At 40.5% G+C, this 14,812-nt stretch overlaps 1 protein-coding gene across 3 annotated transcripts in view; it reads left to right on the top strand.

Moving 5' to 3' along the window:
* Positions 1-14,812, top strand: part of LOC108606347 (Kv channel-interacting protein 4) — a 72,308-nt gene that overhangs the window by 46,026 nt on the left and 11,470 nt on the right. The window contains exons 1-3 of one of the 3 annotated variants that reach the window (XM_017996394.2): positions 5,790-6,732; positions 6,846-6,887; positions 14,450-14,641. In XM_017996394.2, coding sequence (XP_017851883.1) covers positions 6,072-6,732; positions 6,846-6,887; positions 14,450-14,641 — 895 coding nt within the window. In that variant the 5' untranslated portion in view covers positions 5,790-6,071. Of the gene's footprint in view, positions 1-5,789; positions 6,733-6,845; positions 6,888-14,449; positions 14,642-14,812 lie in introns of those variants that run through there. The other 2 variants (XM_033294491.1, XM_017996395.2) reach the window with 2 other exon arrangements.

The raw sequence follows: 14,812 nt of genomic DNA, 5'->3' as shown, positions 1-14,812 counted from the left end.
GCATTAAATTGGCTAGCTTTCTAGCTTTCAAAGTTGAAAGCTAGCTATAGTGCTAATTTATAATAATTCAGCATTTGTTTTAGGCTTTAAAGTTGACTAAATCAAGCTAAAATAGCAACTGCATATTTAAACTATATTTTAAAATTTGTTGAGCCTTAAAATTAAATAACTAAAGTAGCAACAAATGCAATATAAAATGCATACTGACTTTGACTTTAATGCAGCTAATCAATCAACTTGTTTGTTTATTGACTAACAAAGCAATAGCTATATATAGTTAACTGAAAAATCGTGCACTCTCTGCTGTGCGACAAGTTGGCGTCTGGGTTGAGCAAAAATATGCAAGTCATTTGCTTTGGCATTTGATGCACTGCTGCATGCCTCGCTTGGCAAATAAATCATAACTAAACATTTGATTGGCTTTTACAGTCATAAATATGCTGGAGCAGCGAGGCAGCCACTAAAGCAGCCACACAGAAGTATTTGCAGCAATTTCTCAAGCATAAACAATACGTGAAAATGCAATATCCAAGACGTTGTCAGCGCCAGCTGCAGCAGCAATAACAATGAAGCAGCAGCAATATTAAAGCAAAAGTGCAGCTCGTTGTTGGCCAAGTTAACATAGCGAGCGCACATGTCTTCATCTTTGCTACGAGCAGCAGAAGCTGTGCACACAGCTATTTATTATGCAAAATCAAAATATGTTTACCGCCAACACACACACACACACACGCACACCCACACACACACAGAGAGAGAAGCGAAGTGATGCATTGAAATTGGCCCAAGCTGCTTCGCTGGGTTTTGGCACGCGCTTCAGTTTACGCGCGTGTGTTACGAGTTGAAGGTAAAACCAGCTTCAGTCCAATCACTTGGCTTGGCTCTATTGTTGTTGTTGTTGCTATTTATGCGGTCCGGATATTTGTAAAATAATGTCAACAAAAATCCAATTTCCTTTTACCTTCCCGTTTTGAATATACGAACGTACACAAATATATATATAAAGCCATAGTATATAGCTTGCTTTATCGGTAGCTCAGCTTGCGCCTTGCGACTTGCGCCTTCTGTCTTGAGTGTGTGGGCGTGGCTTAAGTGCACTCGACATTTTAGTGCGCGCTGCATTTTCGTGGCACGCAAAGTGCGTGGCAATCAATTAGCAACGTAGCAACGCAGCATTAGCTTTAAGCTTGAGTCTTGTTCTTCAGTATCTGCTGGACGCTGTGGTTTTGCCATCATAATTAGACTCTGTACTAAAAAATGTGCAGCGGGGCTTTTGAAGTGAGTCAAAGGAAATTGGAATTAAAATTCTAATTAATTTAACATCAGCTCCGACAACAATGATTCCTCTTTTGCCTGGAAAAGAAGTATATCCGATATATATTCCGATATATATTCCGATATAATATTCAACAAATGCCAGGAGCACTACGATCTGCATAAATTTGCTTTGCGTAGCAGCCCTGAGCTCTGAGTCCCCATATCTGTCAGTATGAGCGCTAAGATTTCAGCAACTCTTAGAGCTAGAGGCATCAAGCAAAGGCACATTGATTCGTGTACATCTTATGAGCATTTCCAGCTTATTTTGTAATTTTAATATTTATATTTGAAGTACTAAAATATGATTAAATTTTATATTTCATCAGTAGCTTGTGTAAGATATTTTTCAAAATTAATTATTATTTTTGAGTAATTTTATGAAGCTCAAAAATAATGATTATTAATGATTTCTATATTTACGCTCAAAATAAAACTCAACAGTAATTTACAGCTTCTGTGTTAATTTGTTCCCAGATATTATTACATATCCTTATAAAAGGACCACAAAGCTATGCTTTAGTACTAATTTTAGTATTTTAATATTCAACACAAATTTAATGTTTAATGAGCGCCATCAATATTGTTATTTTTGTATGTTATTTATTCTTTGCTGTATCGAGTCTCACAATGTCGACTGTGTCTGACTTTGCGCTCGTTTTGTTTGGCAGCTTACGCTCGCTCTCACTCTCTATCTCTCTCGCTCTCGCTCTTTGCACTTCCGCTACACTTCATCAAGTGCAAGTTGTAGTGCAACGAGGCAACCCACCGAGCCAGCGAACCAGCGAACCACCGAACCACACGGATTACATTGTGTATTGTTATAATAAATTTGAGCTTCATTTCCTAGCATCTTGCGTTGGGTTCGCTGCTGCTGCTTTTGTGCTCAAGTGCGCTGCCAAGTTCCAAGCTCCTCTCTCTCTCTCTCGCTATTGCTATCTCACTCTACTGCTGCTCTTACTTTCGCTAGCGTGCACTTAATTTCCTACTGTGTGTTCATGTCGTTGATTTTGCTTGCTCAATAGTATCCAAAGTGTTTGCCAGCCACTCCACACTGAGCCACTGAGCTTAGCCCACCACAGAGCCCAGCGCAATGTCTTGGTCTTGGTCTTGGTCTTGCTCTTGGCATTGACAAGCAGCTGACCTTCAGCCCCAGGCCCAGCCCCAGGCCCAGGCCCTTAGCTGGCGCTGTCAGCAAGTTCTGTTTGCTTTAATTTATGTCATTGCCATTTTAATAGATATTTATGATTTGTTTTGAGCATTTTCATGCTCATTTCCGTTCAAAACTGTTCACAATGGCGCTGGCAATCAATAAATTATGCTTAAGCAAACATTAAGTGCAAACAATTTGTGAAAATTAAAAACGTAGCAGCAGCAGCTGCACAAATGCAACAGTCGAAGTGGCAAGCACTGAAGCGATTGCTGCTCTGAAAATCACAACCAACTTTGTTGTTGCAGCAGCAGCAACACAAAAATGTCGACAACAAATGGCGTAAATGCATAAATCATTTTGCAAATGCAACTAGAGTGTTGGCCAAGGGGGTGTGGGGGTGGTGAGGTGAGTTGCATGTGTGTGAGCAAACAGTTGAAGGTAACTGTAGCAAGTTAGTTGCTGCTGTTGCTTTTGCTGCTGCTGCCAAAGAAGTCAGCAACGTTTGCAATTTTATCAAGTGCTACACACACACACACAGACACACACACATGTGTGTGTTGTTGTTAGCATATTGTTGCTGTTGCTTTGGCTGCTGTGCACTTTTGCATAAGTCTATCAATAAATAATAAATTTGTACTTCATTCAATTTGCAAAGCAGCAGAACGACGAGTCGACTCTCGTATATGTAAAATGGGGCGATAAGGATAAGCATAAGGATACTAAACAAAATGCGCATTCAGCAGCAGCAGCAGCAGCCGCTGCCGCTGCACAGTGGTGCCAAATTGAAGCTGACAACTAATTTCGTATCAAATATTTAGCTGCGAATTTGAAATCAAACTGGCAAAGCAAATTTGGCAAAAAGCTTTTCAATCAGCTGCGAGCTGCTGCATAATTTCAAACAAAGCAAATGCACATTAACTTAAGCAAAATACTAGCCAATGAAATTAAATAATTTTAGTATTAATATTGAAAAGTATACAAGATATTTGACTTGGCAGTAAAAATAGAAATGCAAATGTTTTTATTTCACCACAGAATTTCAAATCAAACTCAAAACAGCTTAGAGCTGCTCTTAGCATTTAGTTTAGCTACAACTTAAGCTATTTTTTAATGAGTGCAGACACTAATTTTGGCTTGAGAGTTTATAAATTGCTGCTAAATATTTTAATTCGTTGCTGTTTTGTAGTCAAACATTTAAATTGTCAATATTATTGTGCATTTTATTATATTTTAGCATATTTTACAAATTTCATAGCTGGCTGATTTTTCAGTTTGATTTTCCTATTAAAATTCAAAATGTAAATCATTTTCTATTATATTTGATCAGCTGTAGTAACTTCAGTTTACAGATCTTGTATATATTGAAGCAGTTCCGTTTTCTGATTTATTTCTTAACATAGTCGCACTCGAAAAATAACTCAAAATGTAAAACATTTTATTAATTATTGTTTTATTTTAGCAGTTAATGGGTTACTTATTTAAACTTTTACATTTTTTGTGAAATTTTGTTATGTTTGTTAATTGAATAGTAAGTATTTGCCCCACTTTATGCAATCTGCATTAAAATAATGTAGTCTTCTACTCTATTATATGCTTACACTTTGCCCCACTGTGCAGCAGCAAGCACCTTAAGCCATAAACAAACTCTAGTACATATTTTGCAATTGATTTGTTCGGCGCTGCCTACAAATTTTTCCGCTGAGCTGTTCAAAGTTTGTGCAAGCAACAAATAAAATATATAAAAATATATAACGAGCATTAAGTTTATGCGTGTGTTTTCACTCTCAGTTGCCATTTATTGTTATTTCAGGCAGTGTCAGCTGTTTTATTGACAATTAAGTGTGTGCACTGTAAATTTTGTTTGCTTTCTTTTCATTCTTTACTTTTGGCCCTGTTGTTGTTGCTGTTGTTGTTGTTGTTGCTGTTGCTGTTTGTTGTTGTCTTTGCACATGCCCATTTGCACGTAGCCACCTTGACAGGGATATGGGTTGCAAACTGGTGGTGTTGCCGCCGCATCAGCTGCTGGCTGAGTGGCATTGCCATTGCCATTGGCAGTTGCATCCGCTGGCTGCTGCTGCTGCTGCTGCTGCTGCTCATTGGAACCCTCGGGCGCTGCTGATTTTGCCGCAGCATCTGCTGTGGCATTCTCTGTTGGTGTCGCTGCTGCCGCTGCCGCTGCTGCTGGCGGCGCTGCTGGCACACATTCCTTATCCTTGCTGCCAGCCGCCGGCGCGCTCTCGTTTTCCGCACACGCCTGACTCGGATGTGGTCCAATGTAGAAAGGATTAAAGGGCCTGTCGACCATCTTGCAACCCAAAAAAAAAGTAACAAATTTACGAAAAACAAAATGCCGAAAAATATCAAAAAACAGTAACTGAAAATTTTGTTGTGCTGCCCAACACGCTGAACTTTAAAAACGAACTGAGCTCTCACAGCAAATGTCGAAAGGGGGCTGAGGGGGAGCAGCCTGCTTGGTTTAAATAAAAACCAAAAATACAATTTTAATAACTATACATGTGCGTTATTTTTTGTATATTTAATTCAGATTTAAGCTGCAGCGTTTTTAAGCAGTAAACTTAAAGCATTAAAAACTCTGTATGAATTATATTTTATATTAATCTCAATTTGAATTACGCTCAAATTGCCATTTATTTATTTAAGAATTTATTTTATTAAAGGCTAGAAAAGTTGGGAATGAAATTTTTGTGGATTTTGTGGAAACTTTTTTTAGAGCAAAGATATTGAAATTGGAAAGTTTATCCACGAACTTGTAATTTTGCTTAATTGCATAATAAAAGTGTTGAGTGTATTTCTAAATGATTTAAATCAAATTTAGATATTGCCACTTATTGATTTGTAAATTTTAAAATTTAATTTAGTTCAATAAAAAATTTCTTTTACAAATTTGTAAGCGAAATTAATTTGTATGAAAAAAAAATGCTTGCGAATTTGAACTGCTGCTGTTAGTGAGAATAAAAATTATATAAATAGCAGCAAATAATAACAATTTATATTATAGAATTTAAATTTATTTCATATAAATTGAATGCCCAAAGCTTTAGCGCATATTAAACTGCATTTCATTTTTATTGTGTACATAATATTTATGTCTTTAACACACACACATGCACACACATACACACACACATGCATTTCTATGTGCTGTACTTTGCTTTGACTGTAATTAATTGAATAACATTAGTTAGTAATTGTTAACAACATGCAACTAAAACAATTCTTTGTGTCTTGTTCTTTTTCTTCTTTGGGTTTGAACTTTAGCCAGAGCAACAAAACGAAAGCGAAAGCGAATGCGAATGCGAAGAATATAATTAACTTAGCTCTGTCTCTCTCTCTCTCACTCTCGCTCTGTCTCGCTCGCTCACTCGCACTCTAACAAGATGTTCCGAATGATTCGAGTGAACAGAATGCAGCTAAAACTAAAACTAAAACTACTAACAAGCAACTAGACTAGAAGGCCACAAGCGCAAACAGCAGCAGCGGAAGCAACGAAAGCGTCAACAGCAGCAGCCAAAGCAACAACAACAACAACAGCAGCAGCAGCAGCAATTGACACGTGGTGGCATCAACGATCCGAACTTGCAACATGGCCGGACCACAAGTGCAGCATACACAGCGACCCAACAGCGCCTACTACACGGGTCTCAATGGCAGCGGAGGCGGTGCCAGTTCCAGCGGCATGGCCAGCAGCGCCTCACACACTGGACTGGGACTGCATGCGCTGCGTCAGGTGTCGAATGAGACGGAGCTGATTTATCGCGGTGGCGCACATAGCAATGGTGGCAGCGCTGTCAACGAACTGAGCCTTAGCCTGGGTCAAGCGGCGCCCCCCAGAGCTAGCGGCGGCGGCAGTTCGAGTCGCATCATACAGCAGCAGCCGGCGGCGCACAGCTCCCGGGACAACATTGTGAGCAGCATAGCGGGCACGGGTAGCTGTGCCACGGATGCGCTTATTGGCACCATTGCCACCAGTGCTGGCGCCGCAGCGAGCAGCAGTGCTCAAGCTCAAGCGGCAGCTGCAGTCGGCGGCGGCAAGTCGAATACGCAGCGCAGCATTGAGATCATTGTGGATGCCACGCAGTGTGGCAAGGAGTTGGAGGATGTCGAGCAGGGTGATGCTGGCGGCGATGCTGGTGGCGAGTCCTCATCGACGGCGCGTAAATCATCGCGACATCGACATCGGCCATTGCATCGACGGCTCATCAGCTATTTGCGTAATCTATTCCAAGGCAGTGCCGCACAGAATGGTAAGAGACCCCCACCAACCCCGTCCCCCTCCTAACTAGCTAAGCAACTACTAAAATTCAAGTTCATTTGGCCACACACAACAATTTCTCTTACTCCTCTAAAATGTTTGCAGCACTTACTGCGCTGCTTTTGGCCTGGGGCTGCATAACGAAGCGTAAGCGCTGCTGCATCCCTAACCTAACATCAGCTTCAAACTAATGCAACTAATGCCAAACTGTATATAACTTGTATTAAGTCAAGCATGTCAAACTGTAGTGCAAACAGTTGCGCAATCATTGGCGCGCCGTAAATGATGAAAAGCTCATAAACATCAAAACTTGAATTGTCTGCCAAGTCAATCGATAACATTTTGCTGGCTGCTACAAAACATACATACGTATACGTATGTGTGTGTGTAGCCAGCAGCTTTTGACAGTGACATTTATGCCGGCTCTGTCTATTTTACCTTTTTTTTTGTGCTGCCTGCCATATGAAATAGACAAATTTACAAATATTTTAGCACTCATGCCATACGTATATACTTTTTGTTTTATGTTATATACTACTGTACGTTTATTTTTTGCATATTTGAGTGTTTGGCGTCCAGTGTGCTGCTGCGCGCTGCAAAAAGTTTTATTGAAAAAGTTTGATGAATGACAACTTGACTTTGGCGCTGGCGCAGCAATGAACAATTTTTTCGGCTGCATATTTTATTATATGCTATGCTAAGTGACACAGCACTTAAATCATAGCCAAGCATTTAATTTAATTTTTACAAGTGTCGGAGCATAACAAAGTGTATTTGACAATGCAATTTGCCAAACTTGTGCGCTTCAGTTTAATATTTTGTGACTTCTCAAATCAGTTGTTTGCTTGTTATTGTGCGCAGTGGCCAACTAACTGTAACGCTCAAAACAAAAGACTGTGCACAGTGGTAATGAGTGCACATAAACTTTGGCGAAATCAGCCACTGCGCGAAGTGCATTGTAAAAATTACACTGTGCAGCTGAGAGAGAGTTAGACTCTCATAGAAAGATCACAAAGAGCAAACAATTGCTACTGTCACGATCTAACGGACTATGCACAGTGGTAAAAAACGTACAAGAACTTAAGCAAATGCAATTAGTAAGCTAGCGTCAGGCTCTCGCAGAATGATAAACAAGCGCGAGCATTTGCTAATCGTTGTAACGATCTAACTGTTTGCGCACAGTGATCATGAAACGCACATAAACTTAAGCTAATGCACCTTCAATTGGCTAGAACGCTGTGCATGGTAAATACCACAGTGCAGCCGAGAGAGTTATGCTCTCAAGAAAGATAACGGAGCTCAAGCGCAATTGCTCTGTCAGCAGCGCAGCCTGCATTGCTTAGAGCGCTGTACTCAGCTTGCTTAGAGAGGACAAACGAAAAGAGTTATGAAGAAAAGAGATAACGAAGCGCGAACTACGTCAGCAGCGCAGCCTGCGGTGCATAGAGCGCTGCACTCAGCTTGCTTAGAGAGGACAAACGAAAAGAGTTATTGCTGCCTGCAGAGTCGTGTGTGTGCTCTCAGAAAAAGTTTAGCGCGCATTATCTGCTGATTTAGTAGAGTGGCGCGCTCTTGCTCTCGCTCTCGCTCTTTGTGTGGCCTGGCGTGATTAACGACAGCAGCTTGACTTACATTTGGTCTAGGTCAGTATTATTTTGTCTTGTGCAAAGTGCGTACGTGCGCAAGTAGCGCTGCAGTGTGATTTAGTTAATTATTATTTGTTTCTGCTGCAAAAGCATTAAAATATAGCAATAATTTAATAATGTAGCAAACATAACAAAGTGCAAAGGAACAAACGTATGTATATTAAATAATAATAATCATTATGATCATACGCAATTGGAATAAGAAATCAATTTGCTGTGCACAGCGGCATTTTACTTCCTGCAGTTTCTCATTTTGCTTTTGTCGCGGTCTCTGGCATTTTGTGTGTGTGTGTGTGTGTGTGATTTGTAGTTCTCTTTTTTCTTTCGTTTGTGTGTCTGGCGTTTTATTGTTTCCCCCCTTTTGGCAGCTCAATCACTGGTGGCCACCACAGCAGCAGCCAGCAGCGCTGCCGCTGCCTACAGCTTGTGACAACCTTTAGCTTTGGCTTGAGCTGTAGCTCAATTTCCGTTGCTTCTGACTTTGTTGCCATCGCCATTCGCCATCTCTCCTCGTTGTCCTTGCTCTGTCTATCTTTGCTTGTTTTTTTGCTTACGCTTGCTGCTCTCAGTGCTTCTGCACTTTAGTGCACTTCATAATTTTCTTCATTATGTTGTCAGTGGCGTGCGCCACGCCTCTGCCCGCTGCTGTACGCCCAGCTTAATTGAATTTTGCGCGTCTGCATTTTGTGGTCTCGCTTCAATTTAGTAGTGCACTTGATGTTGGTTCAACACTGAAGCTTGAGAGCCGCTTAATAATGCGCTTCACCTCAATCAACCAACCACCCTCCCCCCAATCAGCAGCTCCCCCCTAAGCAACATTAGTCAAATGCAGACGCAGCTGCAGACTTTGCTTATTGCCTTGGCCTGTTCGTCTGTGTGTCCGTGTCCGTGTCCTGTCCTGGCCAGGCTTTAATTATCATTTTATTATACGCTATTTGTTGCTATGCACACATATAATTTGCTTTTGCTTTTGTTTTGTGCTTGCTACTCTCTTTTTTAATGTCAACAGAGACATTTTAAGTGCTCTGCACACAGAGCGAGCGAGAGAGAGAGAGAGAGAGTGAGAGAGCAGCTGCAACACCTGCCACAGTGGCAATGGGTGGGGGGGGGCAGGTCTTTGAGTCTTTCGCCTTTCGCTTTTCGCTTTTCTTGGCGCGCACTTTGCACCGCTTTTCATTTCACTGGCATTCAGCCGAAAGCGCAAGGATGTCAGGACACTTTGTCCATCATGTTTATTTTCTCCTCACACACACACACATTCGCACTCGCACTCTTGAGCTGAGAGCTGTGCTTGCTGCATTTAAGTGTCAGGGCTGCCACATTTTAATTTATTTAAGCACATTCCGCGGCGTCGCGCTGCGCGTTGCGGCTTGCAAATGAGTTAAGTGCATTTCGCTTTTCACACAATTTTTTCACATTATTTTAATTTTCTGTTATTTCAATTCTTTTTTTTTTTTTGTTTGTTTGCTTGCATTTCTTTTTATTGTTGTGGAACTTGCAACTCATATAACAAATACTACTTGCCGCAATTAGTTGGTAATTGTCTCAGGCTCGGCTCAACAACAATTGCAATTTGCAACTGGCAAAAACAAAAGCGGCGCAACAACAAAGCAGAAACTGCCAAGAATTGTTTTCATTTATTGCAACTTGTTGTAAGCGGCAACAATGCTTAGCCACGAAAAACTTTGTCTGCTTGCGCGTTTACGTTGCCTACTATTTGAATATTACACATACGCCCCATGCGCGCACATAAATAACACGCATCTTAACAAGTTGCACAAGCGAGCTGCCAACACCCTGCGGCGCTTGATAAGCTGCTGCAACTAAACGCCACACACACACACACAAACACACACAGACACACATATTTCTAGCAGCTGCAGCTGCCACACAAAACGCAGCGCAGCTTCAATTTGATCAGCCCGTTTAGCCTTAAAGGCTTTGCACGTTATTTACAGCTATGCGCATGAGTTTAACTGCCAAGCATATTTTATTTCCTAAATACATTTGACGCGGCATTTCGCATTCCAAAGCGTAATGTGATATTTTTGGCTGCGGATTGATTATCAAATGCGCTTTGAATTTTGCTATTTAAAGCATTTAATTTTGATAATAATAATAATGCTAATGAATAGTATTTATATTGGCACATATTTATTTATAGCAAATGCTGCCAAAATATTTTGTGCTCATAAACTTGTAACTAAAATTATCAATAATAATTAAAATCAATTGTATTTATATTGGGGGCTGAAGGTTTTTGGCTTATTTTTCTCAAGTCTTTAAAGCTATAATAAGGATTAAAAAGTATGGAATAGTTTATCTTTCTTTATTCCTACTTATTCAAATATATGTTAGTCATAGTTGCAATAAATTAAATCGATGCTTATTATATTCAACTATTGGGCTTAGCTTTAATAGTTTCTAAATTTGTTTATTCAGCTTAATGTTAAAAATATTTCTTATACATAAAGTTGCAATAAATTAAATCGATGATAATTATATTCAGATGAATTGAGCCTAGCTTTAATAGTTACTTTAATTTCTTTATTCAGCTCATTGCCAAAAATATTTTTTATACATAAAGTTGCAAATATAAATTGTTGATTGATCAATTATATTTGTTGAACTTTAAACAAAATGCAGACTAAACGAGTTGAGACTGCAATTAATTATTTTATGCTCTATTTATATATGTATGTGTGTGTGTGTGTGTCTCTGTGTTTTTTTCGCACTTAGTGCTGTTCGTATTGTTTAATAACTTGTTCATTACAAGAGCCAGAGTAGAAAGGAATAATTTCTGCTGTTTTCCTTTCTTCTCATTTCATTTCCACATTGCTTGCGCCTCACTTTATTTATTTTTTTTTTTTTGTCGTCGTCGTCGTCGTCGACGTTGCTGTTGCGTCTTTTACGAGGCAACGCATTTACTTAGCTTTAACGATTTCATAAAATATCTTTTTATGGCTTGCTTTTCGTTTTGACTGTTGGCCAAGTTTGTGTGAAGCTGGCTGAGAGTGTGTGTGTATGTGTGTGTGTGTGTGTGTGTGTGGGTGGGTGTGCGCTGCCCTTAGTTTTCCACGCCCAGCGACTCATTTTAATGATGACGACGAATCGTTTGCTTTACAGCACATTTCTGTGCTCGCTTTCTTTTCCTTTCTTTTGGCGCTCGCTTTTGTGTTTGTGTTTTACACATTTTTTTTCTTCTTCAGCGCTGGCTGCTTATCAAAAGCAGAGAACGTGAAGCTATAAAACAGCCAAAGGCGTTAGCGAACATGAGACTGTGTGTGTGTGTGTGTGTGTGTGTTGCTCTATCTGTGTGTTCGCTTCGCTGAAGCGCACTTTGTCTTGCTAAAAAGGATTGCAAAGTGTGAGCGAGCGAGATAGCAACAAACTAGACTAACTGTTTGTTTTGTTTATTAATTTGCCAAAGGGGCTGGGGGGGTCGGGGGGGTTGCACTTATCGACACTTGGCACACACTTGAAATTGAACGAAAGTAAATATTGTTGCAATTCGCAGTGGAAAAACAACGAGAGGTGCATGCCTAATAAAAAATGTTGCCAATGGAGCGAGCGAGCGAACAGACAAACCAAACAGACAGACAGACAGATAGACAGACAGACGTTGCAGTTGCACATATAGATAGGTGGCTGGCTGTTGTGGCATGCGGCATGCGGTTTGCTGCTGCAACATGCAAAAATATATTTACACTTGGCTGCATTTGTTGTTGTTGTTGTTGTTGCAAATGCTGCAACGGAAACGGAAACATGACACCTGCGCAGCCACACACAAACACACACACACACACACACGCACGTGTGTGCAACGAGACAAACAAACCGAGTTGTCGAGTTGAGATAAACAGGAACTTATTATGCAAGTGCATGCAACATTGCAACTGCAGCAGCAACTCTATGCAACACTGTTTATCTCTCTCTCTCTCTGTGCGTGTGTGTGTGTGTGCGTGTGTCTGTGTGCTTTATCTGCAATTACGCTAGCAATGGCAATGGCAATGGCTGTAGCTGGTTAAAAGCTTCGCGCACAGTTTTGTTTATTGTTATGGTTGCCAATTGCCCCAGCGTTGACCACTAACCAACAACATGCCTGCACTACGCCCACACCACGCCCACTGCTCACCCAAAATGAGTGGCATGTTTGCAATTGGCATCAGCTCCAGAGCACAGCTGCCAACGTTTTAACACCTTGACCTCAACAATTTAACACAAATAATTTTAATTTCATAAAAACGTTGCCTGCTTTTAAGCGCATGACAATTTTTCCGCTGCACCTGTGTGTGTGTGTGTGTGTGTGTGTCTGTTTGCTTGCAAATAATTTAGATATTTTTGGCGCATATTTGCGGCTGTTTGTTGCACACACAAATGTCACTTGCCTCACTCGCTCGCTCACTCTCTCTCTCTCTCTGTTAAAGCCACAGGACAATTTAAATTATGTGGCTAATAAACTGAACAAAAATGCTGCAAATATTTCTTAAGCCTTGCTTTATTTTTCGAGCTTACAACTGAGCTTTGAGCATTTTGTTTGCGCCTTTAATTAAAAATCAAAGCTGCTCTGCTGCCAATGGAATTTCGTATTTAAAAAGCAAAACTTTATATAGCTTTATTAAAAACTATAGACAAATACATGCATATGCATATGTGTGTGTTTAAATTTATGCAAGTGTGGCATGAAATTTGCATAGAGAGCTATGATATAAAAATATTTTATATGCGTGCATATGTGTGTGTCTGCATTAGGGTGTATCAAACGAAACTGCGCAAATTAAATAAATTAAAACAAATATTTCAAATTAAATGTTTATTTTTCTGCAACATTATTTAGCTGCAACATTTGTTGCTATAAAACAAATTTTTATTGCATTATTTTCTATGTTTTATTGCTTTAATTTAAATCACAATCAGCAGCAGCTGTTGGCAATGATTAAAATAATAATAAGAGCACAATTGGGCAATAGAACTTTAAATTTAACGAATTTTAAATATTTGTGCTGCTCTTATATTTTCAAATTTTATTTTAGCCCTTAAATTGAGCCACCCTAATGTGCAGGCTTTTTAGTTATTTGTCTATTGTGCGACTGCATGTGGGCGCATGGGGCGTGGCTGACAAATAGTCCGCACACGCGCTGCCCACCGCTCACTACCCCGTGCCACGCCCCTTTCGGCTGCGCGTGTTTCATGCATTTTTAAGCAGCCATTTGTCAAGCGCGTGAAAAGTGTTGCCTGTTATTTTGCTGCTGCTTTTTTTTTGGGCTAACGTGCAACATGCAACACACACACACACACACACACATGCATGCATGCATGTGCGCTATAGCCTGCAGCTTGGTTGCTTTGCATGTATTGTGCTTATGAGTTGGGCAAAACTTTTAATTAACCAAAATTGCGGCACAAAGAATATTTCGCGCCAAAGAAAGAGCAGAGCAAAAGAAGAAGAAGAAGAAGAAGAAAAAGGCAGCACAAAGCTAAAAGTGGCAAGCTCTACCTTTTTGCTAAGCGAGCTTGCAACTTGTTAGTGGCATGTGGGGCTGGGCTGTGGGCTGGGCTGTGGGTGGGCAAAACTTTTGAGCCAACGAAACGACTTGCAAAGTACTTAAGAATGTTGCAAGTCAATTCAACGCTGTGGCAGCAACTCAAAAGATCAAAATCTCGCCCCAACTTGTGCACGTCATGTTAACAGTCTGACTGCGCGCCCGTGTGTGTGTGTGTGTGTAAGTGTGTAAGTGTGTGTATGACTGTCAGTTAGACAGCCAAAGATAAGCAGCTCAGTAAATTTGAAAACGTCAAGTGACAAACTGAGCCGCCGCCTACGGCTTTTGACTGCACAAGTAGCTGTCTCTCTCTCTTTCTCTCTCTCTCTCACTCTCTCTCTCTATGTGTGTGTGTGTGTGTGTCTACTCTATATATTTACCATAAGTACTTTAGTTCTAATCGACATTACTTTGCTTAAGGCTTAAAACATCAAATTTCACTCATGCAATGCTTTCAATTTCTCTACCCCCCCACCCCAACCCAACCCGAACCCGAACCCGCACCAATTTTACTCTACAGATTCGGAGCTTGAGGAGTTCGAGACACCAGCACGCTATAGACCCGATTCGCTGAGCGCTCTAAGCCGCGCCACACGCTTCAGCGAGGACGAGATCAAACGAATTTATCGCGGCTTCAAGGCGGAATGTCCCACGGGCGTCGTCAAGGAGGACACCTTCAAAGTGATCTATTCGCAGTTTTTTCCACAGGGAGGTTCGTGCGGTACAGTATACACTCGTTTCGTTAACACTTCTGACTTGAACTTAGTAATTTGACTAATCGCTTGCAACTCGTTTCTCGTTTTACATAACAAATTAACAAAAAAAAAAACACACACAACAAATTGCAAAACAAAAACAACAACAATTGTAACTATATCATTTG

Source organism: Drosophila busckii, chromosome X (assembly GCF_011750605.1).
Source record: "Drosophila busckii strain San Diego stock center, stock number 13000-0081.31 chromosome X, ASM1175060v1, whole genome shotgun sequence".
NCBI classification, from domain to species: Eukaryota; Metazoa; Arthropoda; class Insecta; order Diptera; family Drosophilidae; genus Drosophila; species Drosophila busckii.
The sequence above is the reverse complement of the archived record's forward strand: the minus strand, read 5'-3'. Positions and strand labels throughout refer to the sequence as shown.